General features: G+C 37.3%; 1 protein-coding gene across 1 annotated transcript in view; it reads right to left on the bottom strand.

Moving 5' to 3' along the window:
* The window catches only part of LOC149212066 (MADS-box protein SOC1-like), a 30,101-nt gene extending 13,387 nt beyond the window's left edge, over positions 1-16,714 (bottom strand). The window contains exons 1-3 of the mRNA XM_089390539.1: positions 16,618-16,714; positions 16,421-16,520; positions 16,224-16,265 (exon numbers count right to left, since the gene is read on the bottom strand). Coding sequence (XP_089246665.1) covers positions 16,224-16,265; positions 16,421-16,520; positions 16,618-16,685 — 210 coding nt within the window. The 5' untranslated portion in view covers positions 16,686-16,714. The remainder of the gene's footprint in view (positions 1-16,223; positions 16,266-16,420; positions 16,521-16,617) is intronic.
* Between the last annotated feature and the right edge of the window lie 2,785 nt (positions 16,715-19,499).

The raw sequence follows: 19,499 nt of genomic DNA, 5'->3' as shown, positions 1-19,499 counted from the left end.
ATGGCACCTATAGGGTGATACATAGAATTGGAAGCATGGCCTAAAAGTTAGAGTTTTCTCCATATTCATGTCTACATGCAGTCTTCCATGTTTGTTTCCTAAAGAAGCTAATCAATGGCAAGATCATGGTCCAAAATATCTACCAAATATTATTAAAGAATGGAAAATAATACGAGAACTAGAAAATATCCTTGTATTGTAATCATTTTAATAGAAGGTTCCACGCTCAAAATAGATTGTATTCATTGACTTCTTATCATTATTAATGTATGTGTTTAATAAAACATCTCTATTGCAATGTGTCCCTTTGGAAAGTAATAATGTCTAGGTTATGTCAAAAGAAACTCTATTTTTTTGTAAATGAAGTATATCCCACATTCATCATGGAGTAAAATACCATCGTAATGATTTATAATATAAAGATTGAAATTACATTATCCCACATGTATTATGGGGATGCAATTCCTCAATATGTTGCTATATAGTAGAGGGTATGGAGTCCCATGAGAAATTAAAAAAAATATGATAGTCTCAACATTATTTAATGGTGAATCATTTGTGTTGGTTCTCTTTGTAATATTGGAGATTTCTAAAGCTAACAAAGATGTTACTATCTTCCCATGGACATTTCCTCATTGAGGTTTTACAACATAAATTTGGTGTGTTCTTTCCTTTGTCTCTTATCTTCTTCCTTTTACTGATTAAGTGGTATTAATTATGCATAGGAAGTTAGAATAGTAATGTCTTATTTTGTCATATAATTTTATATGTTTCTATATATTTTCAATATTCTAACAATCTCTAATCTATGAATTAGTGTCCAGAACAATTACATCCAAACTCTTTACAGTGTTTTATGGATGTACTTATGAACTAGGCGATCTCACCTCCTCATCAAGCCTCACATGCCAACTCACCACTACATTTCATTGTGTTGGAATATCAATATTGTAAGATGTGGAAGTCTCCCTATATCTAACAACACAAGATGGTATCATAACATTTGGAACAATTCAAGGAATGTTAACCATATAAAAATCTTGAGGAACATACGCATGGATTGTAAGCCATTTACATAATTTTGTCATCCCTTATATCACCATCATGGGAAAATCCTGTTAGAAACCCATAACCATGATGTCTCACACATGCAGCTCAAATTCTTCAATAAGTGAAACGCTAACTACAACAAGTCACCTCCCTCTTCGTAAGAAATCCTAAGGCAATAGCACAATCAATGTCAACTCCCTCTCTCTAACAAACTCCAACAATCAAATCTATATAATCTATAATAGTCCCATCTACTACAAGGTTAGAATCAATCACTAATTATATAAATAGGGTTTCAAACTATTTCCATAGCATCCTGTCATACTTGCTTTGCATATGTCTCTTCAGGACTAGAAAACACATACAACTTCCCACTAAAATGTATGAGTGCCTTAAGATCAGTAAGAAACCTATAAAGACATCCATCTAACACATCTATACCCAATGTATTCTGGCTTCCTACACTACAATTGCTGGTAAATACAACTATACTTTAAATGCAACTCTACACTAAAGCTCTACCATACAAGAAATTGAAAGAGGATTTTTCTTCAAACTAGTAGCAAACAAAACATAATGAAGCTCAAGGACATCCCATAATGGGATCTACAAGTAAATGGATCTCAAATATTTTACAAGTTAAGATGCACCATTCGCTAACTCTACTCTCATACCTCCCTCTAGATCCTGAAACATAATAGTGTCCTCTCACAAGTTATATTTATTAATTCCCCATTTTCCACACCAATTCCAACATTTGAAAAAATTTTAAAAGATAAGAAACATAACATGGAGAAGGAAACCTCAAATAATGATGATCGCTCATCCACCTCTAATACAATACATGCACTCATATTTCTACTTATGTTTCCCCTCATCTTCTTTGGGAAACAATGTTTCAAAATTTGTTCTAAGCATTCAACTTCCTTAACAACATCATCAATGGGATAGTTTCTGCTCAGAAATGATTTACATTATTTCTTATCAACCAAATGATTTCTCCCATGCTCAAATACAAGACATTTATCCACATGTTCCACATTTGTACTTATCAAGGATAATTTAGTAATAAATCCTTGGATTCACTCTACATTTGTCATTGGATCCACTATCCTGATACTCATGGCTTATATACTACATTTTCTTACTAGCAATCATCACTATCTATTGATCAACATGGCTCAACTTAAGCAATGTTAATCTCTTTATTATGTTGCACTCAAATATGAAACCACTTTGTATTTTTAATGGCCATGATCTCACTACCATATCTCACATGGTTCAACAAACTACTTGATTTGGTGACCAAACTTACATTTGAGCACGGGTATACCAACCTTGTGAAAGAATTATTTTTTGTGTACCTATTATTTATCCGAGTTCCTTCAGCTACCAGAATCATCCAAGACCTTTTACTTATGTGATGTTGTTAGAATTGCATTTTAAAGAGCATAAAATAACATATGTGAATTCTTAAAGAAGAGGAAACATGACAATGATCAACAAATCAAAACACGAGACATTTGATGATGGAGTTCGTCCAGTGTGGAGTACGTCTCTAGGCCCGGTGTCAAGGTGGTGTTGGCCACTTCATATAATGCTGGAAATGATGATGATGCACATGGAAGCCTCTTTGTCATAGCAAGAACATACACCCTCAAACAAGAGTGGTTTGTCTCTACATGAGATGTTCCACTAACAGGAATTCTCACTCAAGAAGGCCTCCTATCAGCATGTCAAACTAAAATGATCTCACACAATGTGGCAATGAGTATCCCTTCAACATAGTTATAAGGGATCTCAACAACAATACATAGCTTGACAAGCTAAATACATATCACATAATGTGGCAAAATCGATCCCACAAAATAACATCAAGTAGGGATCTCAAAACATGATACATCATCTCAACAATTATGAAGGAAAACATGACATGACTAATTCATGTACCTTCACTTCAGAAGTTGGACGAAAAATGGAAGGCTTGGCTTCAAAAAAATGACTGCACCAATGAATTTTTGTCGTCGAGAAGTGTAAAATTGACTATCCATTTGTTGAATTCTGACACCGTCAAAATCTAGGCTTGTAGGAATCTTGTAGATTCCCCGCGATTCTCCAAATATTCCCTTCTCTGGGTTGAATAGAAATCTGTTGCTCAAATCACAAATCTGAGCTCACCATCATGAACCTTGCGAGATTCCGAGACTTTTGAGTATAAAGTTGGCTGCATTCTGACTCTAGCGAATTTCAACCTCCAAGCAATCTCGAAGATTCCCTCAAGATTCTTCTCTGTCGGGATGTAAAAATTTATGTTTTCCCACCCCGGTTTTCAGTTTCACCTTATTTCTCTCATGTAGTTAAATTCCCTTTCCCATATCCATACATTCAACAACTGAAAAAATAATTTTTTTTGCTGAAAACACAAATTCTGGAAATTTTACAGAATGCTGGAAAATGCAGAAATAAAAATCAGTAGGTACAAACATCCATTTAAAACATTTAAACACAGTGATTTTTGGTCAATGTGACCCTGGAAAAACCCCTTACAACTCTTGGGGAAAACCAGTTCGAGAGCTCTTTCTTATTTATGGAAAAAATGCCTTTTACAGTGAGAAAAATTTTCAGCAAAAATTTCAGCAAGCAAACTTTACAACTTATCTCATTTTCAGGCCTCACAGTCAAGCTAGAAAACTACTGTACGGGTGTATGGAATGTACTGGTGTACGGAATGTATGGACCATACGGACTGTACGGACAAACCTCGATTTTTGTGCAGAAAATCGCCTCCTTGAAAATCGTGCCCAAAAAAATCTGCCTTTTACTATTTGCTCATTTAGCTATATGGATTTGCTTAAATGCTGCCTTGGAATGTGTGCCGATCTGCTGCCTCTTTCTCCTTCTTGTCCAGAGATCTCCCTTGCTCTCTTGCTCTCTCTCTCTCAATCTGCTCATAAAGAATGAATGATCTTTTCCTCCTTTTCCTCCCTTAATCCAACCCTAAGTGACTTTTGGGTGATCCCTAAATCCAATGGCTGAAATAGATTGAGATCTAGGGCTGAGATTAAATGCTCATTTAAATCTCACTTTCTATTTTTTAATTCACCCCACTTTAATAAAGACCCACTTTATTTCCAAAGTCATTTTTCATTTCTAATTTTTCATTGACTTTATAAAAGTCACTTTAAAATTAGACTTTAGTAACTTTATCACTTAAACTCACTTTTAAATTAGATTTGACTTTATAAAAATTATAAAGTCACTTTATGAGAAAAATTAAATTCTTTTGGACACTTTTCCCTAGGCCAAAGATCAAAGCCTTAGGGAACCACCTGTCCTCCGGTACCAAATTTCAACACTCCCTCTTACCGAGGAAGGTGTTCCTTACCACACCCATCTTGTCTCTGAAGTAGTCATGCTTGCCCCGTGGTAAGGCTTTGGTAAGAATATATGCAACCTGCTCATCAGTGGGAATATACTCAAACTTCACAGCGCCCTTCTGAACACAGTCTCTGATTAAATGATATTTGATCCTGATATGCTTTGACCTGTCATGAAATACTGGATTCTCCGTGAGTTTAATGCAACTTTGATTATCACAGTAAATCACTAAAGATCTCAACGGCTAACCAAATAAGCCAAACAACATCTTGCGAAGCCAGATGGCCTCACAACTAGCTAGACTGGCTACCATATACTCTGCTTCCGCTGAACTCAATGCTACTGATTGTTGCTTCCGGCTGAACCATGACACTACTGCTGAACCCAACCCAAAACAGCACCCTGAAGTGCTCTTCCTATCAGAAGCACAACCTGCCCAATTAGAATCAATGTAACCTGCCAGTCTCACTCCATCCCCCTGCCTGTAGTCCAGACCATAATCCACTGTCCCCTGCAAGTACTGCAAAATGTGTTTTGCAGCCACCCAATGAACCATCCTAGGCTCACACATAAACTGACTCATCGTGTTGACTGCAAAACAAATATCTGGTCTAGTGTTGACCAAATACATCAAGAAACCAATCAGCTGCCTGTACAATGTGGGATCCACCAACTCAGAATCCGAAGCATGAAGCTTCTTCCAGTTGGTGATCATCGGTGTCGACATGGGTCTACAATCTTCCATGTGGAATCTGCCAAGGACGTCCACAATATACTTCCCCTGCCCCAGGAAGAAATGCCCCTCCTCCTGCCACACCTCCAAACCCAAAAAGTAATGCATCAAGCCGATGTCCTTCATCTCAAACTCCGCTGCAAGATCTCTCTTGCAGTGCTCTATGAGTCTCTCTACACCTGTAATGACCAAGTCATCCACATACAACACCAGAATGAGAGGCTCCTCACCTATCACAATAAAGTCAAGGTTCGGATCTGCCTCACTCTTTGTGAAACCCAACCCCTGCAAGTATGTATCTATCCTAGAGTACCAAGCTCTAGGAGCTTGCTTTAGGCCATAAAGGGCCTTCTTCAGTCTGCACACATGGGACTCCTTCCCATGCACCTCAAAGCCCTGTGGCTACTCAATGTACACCTCCTCCTATATGAAGCCATTGAGAAATGCAGTCTTCACATCCATCTGGTGGATCTTCCAACCCATCTCTACTGCTATCGATATAATGGAGCGGATCGAAGTATACCGAACCACGGGAGTGAAGGTCTCCTCATAATCAACTCCCTCTACCTGGGAGAATCCTCTAGCCACAAACCTCGCTTTGAATTTCTCAATGCTGCCATCTGCAGCATGCTTTACCTTGTAAAGCCATCTGGAACTAACCACGGATTTGCCCTCAGGCCTCAGCACCACCTCCCAAACATCATTCTTCATGGTAGAAGAATGCTCCTCCTGCATGGCCTCTCTCCAGACCTGCTGGCTAGCTACCTCCTCATAGCTAGAAGGCTTAGATTCAAGGATGCTGGTAACCATTGCCATATAGCTACAAAACCTCTCAGGTGGTCTACTCTCTCTGACCGGCCTCAGGGTCAGCAACAGATGTGGCATCTCTCAAGGTGTCCTGAAGCCACTTGGGCTTCCTCTTCCCTGAGTGCACTTCTCCCATAGGAGAATGAAACTCCTCCTCCACCTTATATCTTGGTGTCTATGTGTGTTGCTTATGTGTAATTCTTTATTCTTCTTTTACTGCACTGTCTAATGAATTGCTGATATACTGATTAAAGTTCACTACATGGTAATTTGGGTAAATCAAAATATCTCTACATATACGTTTGTTTCATTAAGTATAGTTGCGTATACACGCTAGTTCACTAAGCTGAAGTAGCGTATACAAATCAGTTTTGAAAATTAAATTATTGATTTGATAATACTAATTCACCCCCGCTCTCATATTATTTCCAACACGCGAAGATGGTCCCGTTTGGTGGTTAGTGAGACCGCCCGGTGGGGGCCGACCATGTGGGTCGGGTGGGTTTGAGCCCCACCGATCTCGACTATTCATTTGTTGCTTGGTGTGTTAATATTTGGGTGGCGAGTGCGGGGTTTGACCACCCGCGATCGTTGTTTGTTTTCAACAAATACATACGACACATGTTAGTATTGTGGAGTTCAGCAGGGGTGGCGACCCTCTAACCCATTTTGGGTCATCTCTTTCAACATGTTGACCGATGGGGGGGGCGAGAGTTATGGCCTGCCCCCTATTTTTAATTATTATTATTTTTTTATAACAATAATGGGCCATGTTTAAATTTTTTGAAAATAAGGGTTATTATGCATTTTAAAGAGGCAACAATTTTTCCCGTTCCGGTGGCCAGATTTCGGTGACTGTTGCTGGTGCAATTTGTAGGACCATTAACCCTGCCACTTGGCCAAGTCAACCCTGAACTTTCACTGGCCCTCTGTCCTCCATACGAGCTCATATTTGAGTGTCATTCACACCGTGGGAACGAGGGAAACGAGCACTTCAATCTGGTTCTGGTATGAGAGAAATATAACCACTTTGAATTTTGACCACTTCTGAGCCCTCTTGGACTTCTGCATGTGTCTGGAGCCACCTGGATCAATTATGGTTATGTTTTGTATACATATTATTCATTTCTTTGGCTTCTTGGTGATTTCCACATGTTTTCTTGAATATCTCTTACATAGAAGAAAAATTAATTATGTGATATGATTGTTTGATACCTCATCATATTAGGTGTGTTTGTTAGCATCCTTATTTGGTAACACTTCTACAAATATAGTTGTTTTGTGAAAACTCCTACATACATAATTGTACATTGTATATTATACTTAATATAATGACCATGAATAAGTTTCATTGTCAAAATTATAATTTACAAAGTCCACAACTCAATGCCTCTCACCATTTAAGATCGTGACTCGCCAAGGTTGATTCATATAACCAATTCCCATGTTGACTTGAGATCTACTATTAGGCCAATAACCATGGATGCATGCTGTCCAAAAGACCTCAAAAAAATTCAAATTTCTTAGCAAATATGGCTTTGAGATGGTACCGTATCATTGTAGCACATGTCATCATATGATGTACTCATCCAAAGATTGGGGCCAACCTAGGATATTTCTCTATCTATATAATTAAATGAATTGAAGGTGGAACCTTCTCTCAACATGAAGAATAATTTGATAGTTTTCCTTCTCCTTGGTAGCTAAAATTTCCAAGATTCCACTTTTGTCTCTATATATGTTATGGAAGTGTTGGACACCTTGACATATAAAGTCAAAGGTCACCAATTGAGAATGATAATAGGTTCATGGTATGGATGTCATTATCAAATGTGTTATGTATGAAATGTTTTAAGTATTTTCGAATTATGTTAATGAAAGTATCTCTTTTGCACCCACATAATCTATTCTTGTGTTATGAATTTAAATGTGCCTTTAATGTTTACAAAATTCATTATTAGATGTTGAATTCATCATTTAATTAATGCTTTAAGTTACTTTGAAATTACAAATTCAATGCACTAAGTTTAGATATAGAGTGTCATATTCTCTAGGAAGATTAGACATATGGTTTTTGTTTGATGTGCATATAGATATGGTTGAGATTTTTATGCTTTGAATGTTTGCCATCCTTTTTGTAGAATGCAAACCACATTGAGGGGAAAAACTATTTGAGAGACTTCATGTTGTCCTCCTCTTCTCTCATTCTAATTTGATGCGGGAGCATGTAACTCAGAGGGGAAAATCTTCCAAATTATTTCAAAAATCCAAAAAAATTTACAGGCAAGGGAGTGGGGTCCTTTAGCCTGCAATTTCTATGCTTTCTTAGTTAAAATAGAATAAATTCTAGCAATAAATCATGCTATTTGTAACAGAGCTTTTCAAGCTTTAAATCATCCTGTAAAGCATGCTTTTCTTTGTATCGGATAAGGACCGAGAAAGCCTATCCTCAGTTATAAATAAAGAGGCAGCGAAGCCCTCATCAGAGAGAGGAGAGGGGCGAGTGCCTTAGTATTATTTTGGAAAATTTGTTCTCTTAGTGTCTCTTATTTAATGACTCTGTAAAATGCTTGCGTGGATTATTGTATGGTGCCTTAACATTGTTGAATCAGTGACTGGATTTCCTCACGCTGCTAATACTTTATATTAATTATAAAAATCAATTTCCCTTTCGTTTTATGTTTATACAGGCTTGAATTCCAATTGCGCATATGCCTCTGTTTATACCAAGAGCTCTTGTGATTTCATTAAGTGGCTGTAGTGGATTTAAAAGTTTATAACCGTAAGCTCTCACCCATCGTGGTTACAAGATTATATCGGCATGGGAGATTCTTAAAAAAACTGTTAGTGGTATGCCGGTTTACAAATCCTTCCGTCCAAAAGGAGACATAGCGTGAAAAAGGAGAGTTCTGAATTGGGAGCTAATTAATATAAACTGCAATATATCCTTATCGCTGAGTCCGTCGTTTCGGAGGCGGGGAAGTATTGATTGAAGCGATTGCCGAATAGCGGAACTGGCGAAGTATTAAACGCTGCGTATACGTGTATCGGTTCCGGAGTGCAAGAGATTTTAGCTTGGGCAATGTGACTTATATGTATATTGGCCCGAAACTAGCATAGAGAGCGAAGATGTATCTCCAATGCGATATATGTGTTCAAGCCTTTGTACCTGGTAACGTCCAGCATATATAAAATTGTCGCCGATATCAAATAGGAAGGGAGAGCGTACCGTGGTATATATATATATATATAACGTGGATATATATATGTTGCGTGGTATATATAATTGGATGTATATTGTATATGTAAGTCCACCAAAAGGGATATCGCTTTTAAGACTTCACCGAAAGCCACGGTTAGTTAGTAAGGCATGATATTGGATTTTTTTAGAAATGAAATATCAGTTTAATGACTGATGCACTCAATCCAGAAGAAAGGGAAACTGATCAAGACATAGAAGAACTTGCTAACAAATTAGGGAAATTGTCTCTAACGCCTGCACACTCACCATCATTAGTGGTATCAGAGCCATTAACTGACATTGAATTGAATCTCAGGAGCAGAAGAAGGATGGCTTTCAGAGTTGGAAGAGGACGAGGACGTGGTGGAAGAGGACGACTTGCTGCAAATGCTGAACTAATGGAAACAGTAGAAGAGCTGCGAGCTAGAGTGGATGCATTAACTTCAGATAGAAATATAGATGATGGAGATGTCAGTGAGCCCGAAATTGAAGCTGCTGAAGAGGAGGAAGCTGTACAGGTTACTCTTGAGATGAGATTCTTTCAGTCAGTGTTGAAATCCACAGCCAAGCCATGGAACCAATTAGTACCGATATATCAAGGAGGACTGAATCCAGAAGAATTGATCGATTGGATTAACAGCATGGAGAAATTCTTCGATTATGAGGAAACAGAGGATGAAAAGAAAGTAAAGTTTGTTGTCACCAAGTTAAAAGGACATGCAGCACGCTGGTGGGATGGTGTGCAGGCGGAAAGGAAGAGACTTGGTAAGCAGCCAATCAAGAACTGGAGCCGAATGGTAGCAAAGTTAAGAGGTAAGTTCTTGCCAAGTAATTATCAGCAAACATTGTTTAGACAAATGCAAAATCTTAGACAGAGAGCTTTAACAGTGAAAGAATATACAGAAGAGTTTTATAAAGTGAGCATAAGAGCTGGAGAAGCCCAAGACACAGATGAGAAGGTGGCTAGATATATGAATGGCCTCAGGATGGACATTCAGGATGAGATAAGTCTGTTGTCTCCTAAAACAGTAGAGGAAGCTTATCAGATAGTGCTGAAAGCTGAGGAAAAACTCATAAGGAAGCAGTCTGCCAAAGGGAGAGGGACTTTCAGAGGAAAAGGAAGTCAAGGTGGTAGAGGAAGATCTACAGCACCTAGAGATGGAGCTAGCAGTAGCTCAACCCAGCATGCACCCAGAGAAGGTGATGCAAGAGGTAGAGGGAGTTTTTCCAGAGGAAGAGGAGGCAGAGAAATAAGATGTTACAGATGTAACAAGCTGGGACACAGAGCTTTTGAGTGCCCAAATAATGTAGACATAAAGCAAAGGAGTGCAATTGTTGCTCCAGCGGAAGAAGAAGCACCAGCGGCAGCGGTAGCAGAAAAAGAAAATACACCAGAAAGAGGAGAATCTCTGGTAGTTAATAAAGTCTTACTTAAGCCAATGAAGGAGGTGGCTGCTGAACCGTCACAAAGGAAAACTTTATTCAGGACAGTGTGCAAGGTCCAAGGGAAATGTTGCCAGATGATCATTGATAGTGGCAGCACTGATAATTTGGTCTCTACAGAAGTAGTGGAGAAATTGAAGCTGAAGACAATGAAGCATCCAACACCTTATAAGGTGTCATGGTTACAAAAGGGACATCAACTGTTGGTAAGTGAACAGTGTGAAGTGGAATTTCAAGTGGGCAAGTACAAAGATAAAATTGTTTGTGATGTGATGCCTATGGACATGTGCCACATATTGCTTGGAAGGCCTTGGCAATATGACAGAGGAGCCATACATGACGGGAAGAAAAACACCTACAAGTTTGGAAAAGATGGTGTTAATCATACATTGTTGCCTCTGCAAGAAGAAGATGTACCAGGACAGAAGACTAATCCAAAAACTCTGTTACTTGGAGGGAAGGAATATTTAAAGCAGATTGAAGAAAATGAGGTAAATTTTGCCGTAATTTGCAAGCCCAAGGTAATATTGACTTCTACTAAAATTTCTGAATTACCCATTGAAATTCAAGAAATGCTGGAGAATTATTATGATATTATTGTTGATGATTTGCCTAATGAATTACCGCCAATTCGAAAAATCAGTCATCATATAGACTTGATTCCTGGAGCAAGCCTACCTAACAAAGCAGCATATAGAATGACTCCTGCAGAAAATGAAGAAGTTAAGAAACAGGTGCAAGAATTGCTTGACAAAGGGTTGATTAAAGAAAGCCTGAGTCCTTGTGCAGTGCCAACAGTGCTGAGCCCGAAGAAAGATGGAGGCTGGAGAATGTGTACAGATTCAAGAGCCATCAATAAGATTACAATCAGGTACAGATTTCCATTACCCAGAATTGAAGATTTAAGATTTCCATTACCCAGAAAACCGCTTTTAAGACCAATGAAGGATTATATGAATGGAGAGTGATGCCTTTTGGGCTGTCCAATGCACCAAGTACATTCATGAGGCTTATGAATGAAGTTCTTAAAGAATTCATTGGTAAATTTGTAATAGTATATCTGGATGATATATTAGTCTATAGCAGATCCAAGGAGGAACACTTGAGGCATTTAAATTATGTTCTACAAAAGTTGCAGCAAGAAAAATTATTGTTGAATCTGAAGAAGTGTTTATTTATGAAAGAGGAGCTGGTGTACTTGGGATTTGTTATCTCAGTTAAAGGATTGAAGATGAATCCAGAAAAGATCAAAGCAATTGTGGAGTGGCCTTCACCCAAGAGTATTTTTGAGGTAAGGAGTTTTCATGGTCTTGCTAGTTTTTACAGAAAATTCATTAAGAATTTTAGTAAGATTAATGCACCTATTATTGAGACCATAAAGAAAGATAAACAACCATTTAAATGGACTACTGAAGCAGAGAGAAATTTTCAGCTGTTAAAGAAGAAAATAACTGAAAAGCCTGTTTTGGTTCTTCCTGATTTTAACAAAACTTTTCAAGTTAAGTGTGATGCCAGCGCAGAAGCAATTGGAGGAGTTTTAAGCCAAGAAGATAGACCAATAGCTTATTTCAGTGAAAAGCTAAATGATGGAAAAAGGAAGTATTCTTCTTATGATAAGGAGTTTTACGCAGTTGTGCAGGCACTAAAGAAGTGGAGGCATTATTTAATGTCGAAAGAATTTATTCTTTATTCAGATAACCACGCATTGCAGTTTATAATGCAGCAGCCAAAACTCAGCTAGAGACATGCTAAATGGGTAGAATATCTTCAAGGCTTTCATTTTGTGTTGAAGCATATAACTGGACAGTCAAACAAAGTCGCAGATGCCTTAAGTAGGAGAAGTGTATTGCTACAAGAAAGTCAAATCCAAGTGTTGGGCTTTGATTTTCTTAAGGAATTATATGAGACCGATTCAGATTTTAAGGAGGCATTTGAGGCTTGTAAGAATCCTGTTTTGGCGGACAGGAGCAAGTGGTTGGATTATTTTATACAAGATGGACTGTTATTTAAGAAAAATCAGCTATGCATACCCAATTGTTCAATGAGAGAGAATTTAATCAAAGAGAAGCATAGTGGAGGACTTGCTGGACATTTTGGTAGAGAGAAGACCTTTGAACAGCTCAACAGATTTTACTTCTGGCCGAAAATGAAATCTGAAGTAGAGAAGTATGTAAGAAATTGTAAAGTCTGCCAGTATGCAAAAGGAAGGAGCCAGAACACAGGGTTGTATATTCCATTGCCAATTCCAGATAGGCCTTGGGATATGGTAAGTATGGATTTTGTGCTAGGATTGCCAAAAGCTCAAAGAGGCTATGATTCAATTTTTGTGGTAGTGGACATATTTTCAAAAATGGCACACTTTATTCCATGTTATAAAACTAGTGATGCTTCTCATATTGCTAACTTGTTTTTTAAAGAAATTGTAAGATTACATGGATTGCCCAAAAGCATTGTTTCAGACAGGGATTCAAAGTTCGTTGGACATTTCTGGAGAACACTATGGAAGAAGCTGGGAACTAAATTAAGTTTCAGTTCTGCCTATCATCCACAAACCGATGGACAGACTGAAGTTGTGAATAGAAGTTTAGGCAATCTTTTGAGGAGCTTTACTGCAGAACATCCAAAGCAATGGGATCAAGTGTTACCACAAGTTGAATATGCATATAATGACTCACCAAACAGGAGCACAGGACAGAGCCCATTCCATATTGTTTATGGAATGCACCCAAGGGGAATATCTGAATTAAGGAATCTGGGAAAAGAAGAAATGAGAAGTGCAGAAGGTGAAGACTTTGCTTCAAGAATGCAAGCGATACATGAACAGGTGAAACAGCAGCTACAGGACAACAACATTCAATATAAAACCAGAGCAGACATGAGGAGAAGAGAAATGAACTTTGAAGTTGGAGACTTGGTTTTAGCACACCTCAGAAAGGAGAGATTTCCAAAGGGAGAGTATAATAAGTTAAAATCCAAGAAAATTGGACCATGCAGGGTACTGAGGAAATTCTCTGCAAATGCCTATGAAATTGAATTACCACCTGGTGTGGGAATATCACCAATTTTTAATGTTGCAGACCTGTACAAGTATGAGAATGAAGCTACAGATGATACAGCACAGGATCAAGAGACTCCAGAGATTGACTGGGTAAAACAGTTACCCACAGCCAAGAATTTACAGCCAGAAAGAATTCTGGACAAGAAAGTGTATAAGAAGACAAGGGCACGAGAGTATTTCCAGTATCTGGTGAAATGGAAGGGACAGCCAATCGCTGAAGCTACTTGGGTTACATAAGACATTCTACAGAAATTGGGCAAATCTGTAGATGAGCTCATGGACAGGAGCCCATGAAGAATTTTGTCCTCAGGAGTCTGATGCAGGAGCATGTAACTCAGAGGGGAAAATCTTCCAAATTATTCCAAAAATCCAAAAAAATTTACAGGCAAGGGAGTGGGGTCCTTTAGCCTGTAATTTCTATGCTTTCTTAGTTAAAATAGAATAAATTCTAGCAATAAATCATGCTATTTGTAACAGAGCTTTTCAAGCTTTAAATCATCCTGTAAAGCATGCTTTTCTTTGTATCGGATAAGGACCGAGAAAGCCTATCCTCAATTATAAATAAAGAGGCAGCGAAGCCCTCATCAGAGAGAGGAGAGGGGCGAGTGCCTTAGTATTATTTTGGAAAATTTGTTCTCTCAGTGTCTCTTATTTAATGACTCTGTAAAATGCTTGCGTGGATTATTGTATGGCGCCTTAACATTGTTGAATCGGTGACTGGATTTCCTCACGCTGCTAATACTTTATATTAATTATAGAAATCAATTTCCCTTTCGTTTTATGTTTATACAGGCTTGAATTTCAATTGCGCATATGCCTCTGTTTATACCAAGAGCTCTTGCGATTTCATTAAGTAGCTGTAGTGGATTTAAAAGTTTATAACCGTAAGCTCTCACCCATCGTGGTTACAAGATTATATCGGCATGGGAGATTCTTAAAAAAACTGTTAGTGGTATGCCGGTTTACAAATCCTTCCGTCCAAAAGGAGACATAGCGTGAAAAAGGCGAGTTCTGAATTGGGAGCGAATTAATATAAACTGCAATATATCCTTATCGCTGAGTCCGTCGTTTCGGAGGCGGGGAAGTATTGATTGAAGCGATTGCCGAATAGCGGAACTGGCGAAGTATTAAACGCTGCGTATACGTGTATCGGTTCCGGAGTGCAAGAGATTTTAGCTTGGGCGATGCGACTTATATGTATATCGGCCCGAAACTAGCATAGAGAGCGAAGATGTATCTCCGGTGCGATATATGTGTTCAAGCCTTTGTACCTGGTAACGTCCAGCATATATAAAATTGTCGCCGATATCAAATAGGAAGGGAGAACGTACCGTGGTATATATATATATAACGTGGATATATATATGTTGCGTGGTATATATAATTGGATGTATATTGTATATGTAAGTCCACCAAAAGGGATATCGCATTTAAGACTTCACCGAAAGCCACGGTTAGTTAGTAAGGCATGATATTGGATTTTTTTAGAAATGAAATATCAGTTTAATGACTGATGCACTCAATCCAGAAGAAAGGGAAACTGATCAAGACATAGAAGAACTTGCTAACAAATTAGGGAAATTGTCTCTAACGCTTGCACACTCACCATCATAATTCCTATAAATAAGGGTTTAATTATGCCTAAACTATTGTAACAGTAGCTAACCAACTCATCATAATTCTATATAAATAATCTTTGTCCTTCTATAAGAAATCAAACTTGAAAAGACATTGTAACTGTACATAATATATTGTTGAACAACGATATAGGTTGTTCGACTGTAGGTTTTAACCCTTTACAAAAATTACCTACAAACAAATTTTTAAAACAAAAAAATAAATGCCGAGAACATAAAACAAATATACACAAATATTTTCCCCCGGATCCCAAAACCAAGACTACGAGATTGATTTTTCATTATATTCTTTTCAATGTTACAATACATAAATATACATGTAGAAGAATTCATAAACTCTAATCCATAACCCTGGATTAGAACATAATTGTAGTTCCCTTGACCATATCTACAAAATACCATGGGCAGAAAATCATCTTGCCCAAAACCATGTGCAAAACCCGTAGACAAAACTATGGGTAGGTTTGCCCATCATCTTTAGGTCCACCCCCCATCTTTGGATCTGCCCAACTATTATTGAGTCCACATAAAAAAAGAAATCCTCTTGAGCACCTTGCAAATCCCCCAATAGAGGCATTTCTACCCCCTTATAACAGTGAGTCAATGCAACGTACAACATATGGGGCTAATCGTGGAAAGAATATAACACACATCCAATACGTTCAACATTTACAAATTTCATTCATCAATATCATGATATCTCAGTGGACAACAAACCAAACTAAATCACAACAATAGTAAAGAAGTGAACAATTAGTTACTAGTTATAAGATGAAGTTATTATAATAGATTGTTATTTCTAAATATCAACATTCAAGAATGTAATTCTCGATTCTCCAATAGGGAAGGTAGAAATCATCAAGCCATGGATATTACCTTCCTTTTAAGTCGTTCAATTCGATCCATTAATAGTTCATTCTGCAATACGAAACAAGAGACAACACTTAGCTTAAACTTCACTCGAGTGCCAAACCGAAACAATGTGTAAGTTATCCATTATAAATTACTTTTCTACGTTCGAAAAAGCAAAAATCGCATGGATATTAATGTAAGTGGAATAATGTTATAACAACCTTTCGTCTTCGTATACGCTTCAATCCACGTTCAACTTGGCTTTCTAGCTGACTTAATTCCCCAGCTGAACATGATGCTAGATTTTCCCCCAACATCTTTCTACCATACATCAAAACAAAACATGTTAAACATTTCAATATTATAAAATGACAATATTCAATACCTTCGCATAGATTACTTCTCATAAAGACACTACCTCTGTGTTGATTCGAGGATCCTAATTTTCTCTTCCATATTTGCAATTTCGCGTTTTGAATGCTGCATATGGAAACATAATCAGAAAAGCGTGTTAGTCTTTGAATCTTTAGTACACCAGATCGATATGAATTTATATATACATAGTGCTCCATTGTTTTTATCTACATGAAATTGTTTTTATCTACATGAAAATGGGTTATCGTGATCCCATCATCCGCAAGTTGTCCTTTCTTTTTTTACAACCAAAATTAATTGTTCTAATTTTATTATCGTAATATATTTTTTAAGATTAGTCTTCTAGAGATTAGTTGGTGATTGGGTACAATGTAAAGGAATTATTGTGATATTATTAGTTTAAATCATACTAACCCATATAATATGTATATGGGCAATGTAGATGTACCAAGAGGTTATAAAGGTAGTGGTCAAAATCTATGTTGTATGGTACAAGTATGAGCTTGGTCCGGTGGCCAATTGTACTAGTCACTGGAAAATGTATATTTCTGAAAATTTATTAATAAAAGCAACCTTGACCTTCATAATTCCATCTTCTTCAAGTGTGCTAATTAAAACAAAGATAATAGATAGAAAAATATAGTCCAAATTGTCATGATTCTGATTCCATAGTGTTTTAGAATTTAAGTCATACAAAATCATTTTGTACATTAAGAGAAAATATGTAATATGTTGACAAAATTAGTGAAAAGGATTCACTATAACAACCATATTTATCATTGCTTATTTTTTTAAGATGCAAACTTCTACCTTTTATGTTATTTTGTATTATAACAACATGAAGGGACCCCTTTGTTGGATATTTGTTGGATGCCTTGTATATAAATATGCATCCCAACACACAATCTTGAGATTTAGAGACAAGAGTCATATTGGTGGATTTAGGGTAATAGTGGCTGCCCCTTATGTATTTTTAGTGTGGGAGCACCTAAGAAGTTGCTTTTGGTCTATAATGGGTGTTGTGAGTTATGGGTCATTTCCTAAGGCATAGAGTCAAGACCCACAATGGAGTATTAAGGGGAACAATACCTTCGTCATGTGGATGTTTGGGAGTAGGAGCCCCAAAGAAGTTGTTTTGGATATGTTATGGGTTTTATATGAGTTATAAATGGTTTTATGTCAATGGATTTATATACAAATTGCATTGTTATGTAACCTAGCAAATAGGGTTAAACTAAATTGGCCAATGGTTTTGCACACAAATTGTATTATTATTCAACCCAACATATTAGGCTTAAACAAATCTGTAAAATATTTACATTTTTATTGTGAATAATTGAGTTGACACAATGAGAAATGCTAGGTTAGTTTCCCATTTTGGGATGCCAAGATAAATTTGTATATATTGTGGAAGTGCCATGATTTCTCATATGGTTTTATCAAGAATATGTTGACAATGGGCATTGTTTTTTAGGGATTTAAAAATGTCATAATATAATGGGCAATTACATATTACACATAGGTATTAATCAAGTCACTTGGACTTTTTGTTATTTATGAATTTATGCTTTATTTTACTTTTGTTTCTTATTGTACCATATTTATAAAGTTGATCGAGTCAACTAATTTGAAACCATTTATAAGAAAGATTTTTCTTTCTTATTGTGAATGCAATTTTAGTTTTATTTGTGTTTGAGTTATCATTACATGGTATGAGAACTTGACATTCTTGAAGTCCCATCAATAGTCATGGGCCTTTGGAAGACAAGGTTTCAACCATTGTGACCTTGATAATTTGGATGACCCAGGGGCTATTTCTTAAAAATGGGGATTGAGGGATCACTATCATGACATATTAAATAGATAAAAGAATTTTTTCATTGAAAAGGATCAATTACCTCCTTCCTAGTGAATGGACACCGTCTGAAGTTATATCACTGTCGAACTTCTAAGGATGCCTTCATCAAACATCTTTTTGATACATCTGGTTTGATGGTTGTTGGTGCAAAGAATACTCCCTCTACCTTCTGTTAAAATATATCTATATATATACATCATAATAATAATAATAATATGTTGTTACTACTTACTTGTTTGTCTTTTGTAGGAATAAGAACCGAATTATGACAAGGCGAAACTGAGAAATTTTCCAAGTAATAGTCGGTGTTGTTACTCCGTCGGTGTTGTTACTCCACCGTTGTTGTTACTCCGCCAGTGCTGTTACCCGCCCGTGCTATTACTCCATCGTTGTTGTTACACTACCGTTGTTGTTACTCCGTCATTGTTGTTACTCCGCTATTGCTGTTACTCCACTATTGTTGTTACTTCGTCGTTGTTGTTACTCCACTGGTGTTATTACTCCACCGTTGTCGTTACTTCGCCGGTGTTGTTACTCCGCCATTGCTATTACTCTGTCAGCGTTGTTACTCCGTTGTGGCTGTTATTTTGCCTGTTATTTTTGTTGTTACTCCACTGCTAGGTAGATCACGAGGTACACCTTCATTGACTCTTACGGATTTAATTAAAATATACCAAAAAGAGACTGGTACGTGCCACGGATGGCCGCATTTAAGTTTGGGGGGGGGGGGGGGGGGGGGTCTCGTCACAAATAAACGACGACGTACCTAAAATTGTAATTATATCACATCATTACCAAATCTAATGCAAATAGAAACCAAAAATATTGTGATTTTGTAATCATGATTCCGACGCATTGGAATTTGAAATCGTACGCCGCATTCAATCACCATAATCATTCACCTGTACTGCCATACCCTGCCATTATTTGCTATGTTTTTCGAGGTGTACCAGTCATTGTTACCAATATTTTACCCCGTGGCCACCATGCTAATATTATTGCCATCGTTAGTTTGGATTGTTGTTACTCTCCCCCTACCAGCTGACTATATCCATCGTGTTGATCCC

Source organism: Pinus tabuliformis, chromosome 1_1 (assembly GCF_031772625.1).
Source record: "Pinus tabuliformis cultivar Carrire ecotype Pingquan chromosome 1_1, CPIR1, whole genome shotgun sequence".
Lineage (NCBI taxonomy): Eukaryota > Viridiplantae > Streptophyta > Pinopsida > Pinales > Pinaceae > Pinus > Pinus tabuliformis.
The sequence above is the reverse complement of the archived record's forward strand: the minus strand, read 5'-3'. Positions and strand labels throughout refer to the sequence as shown.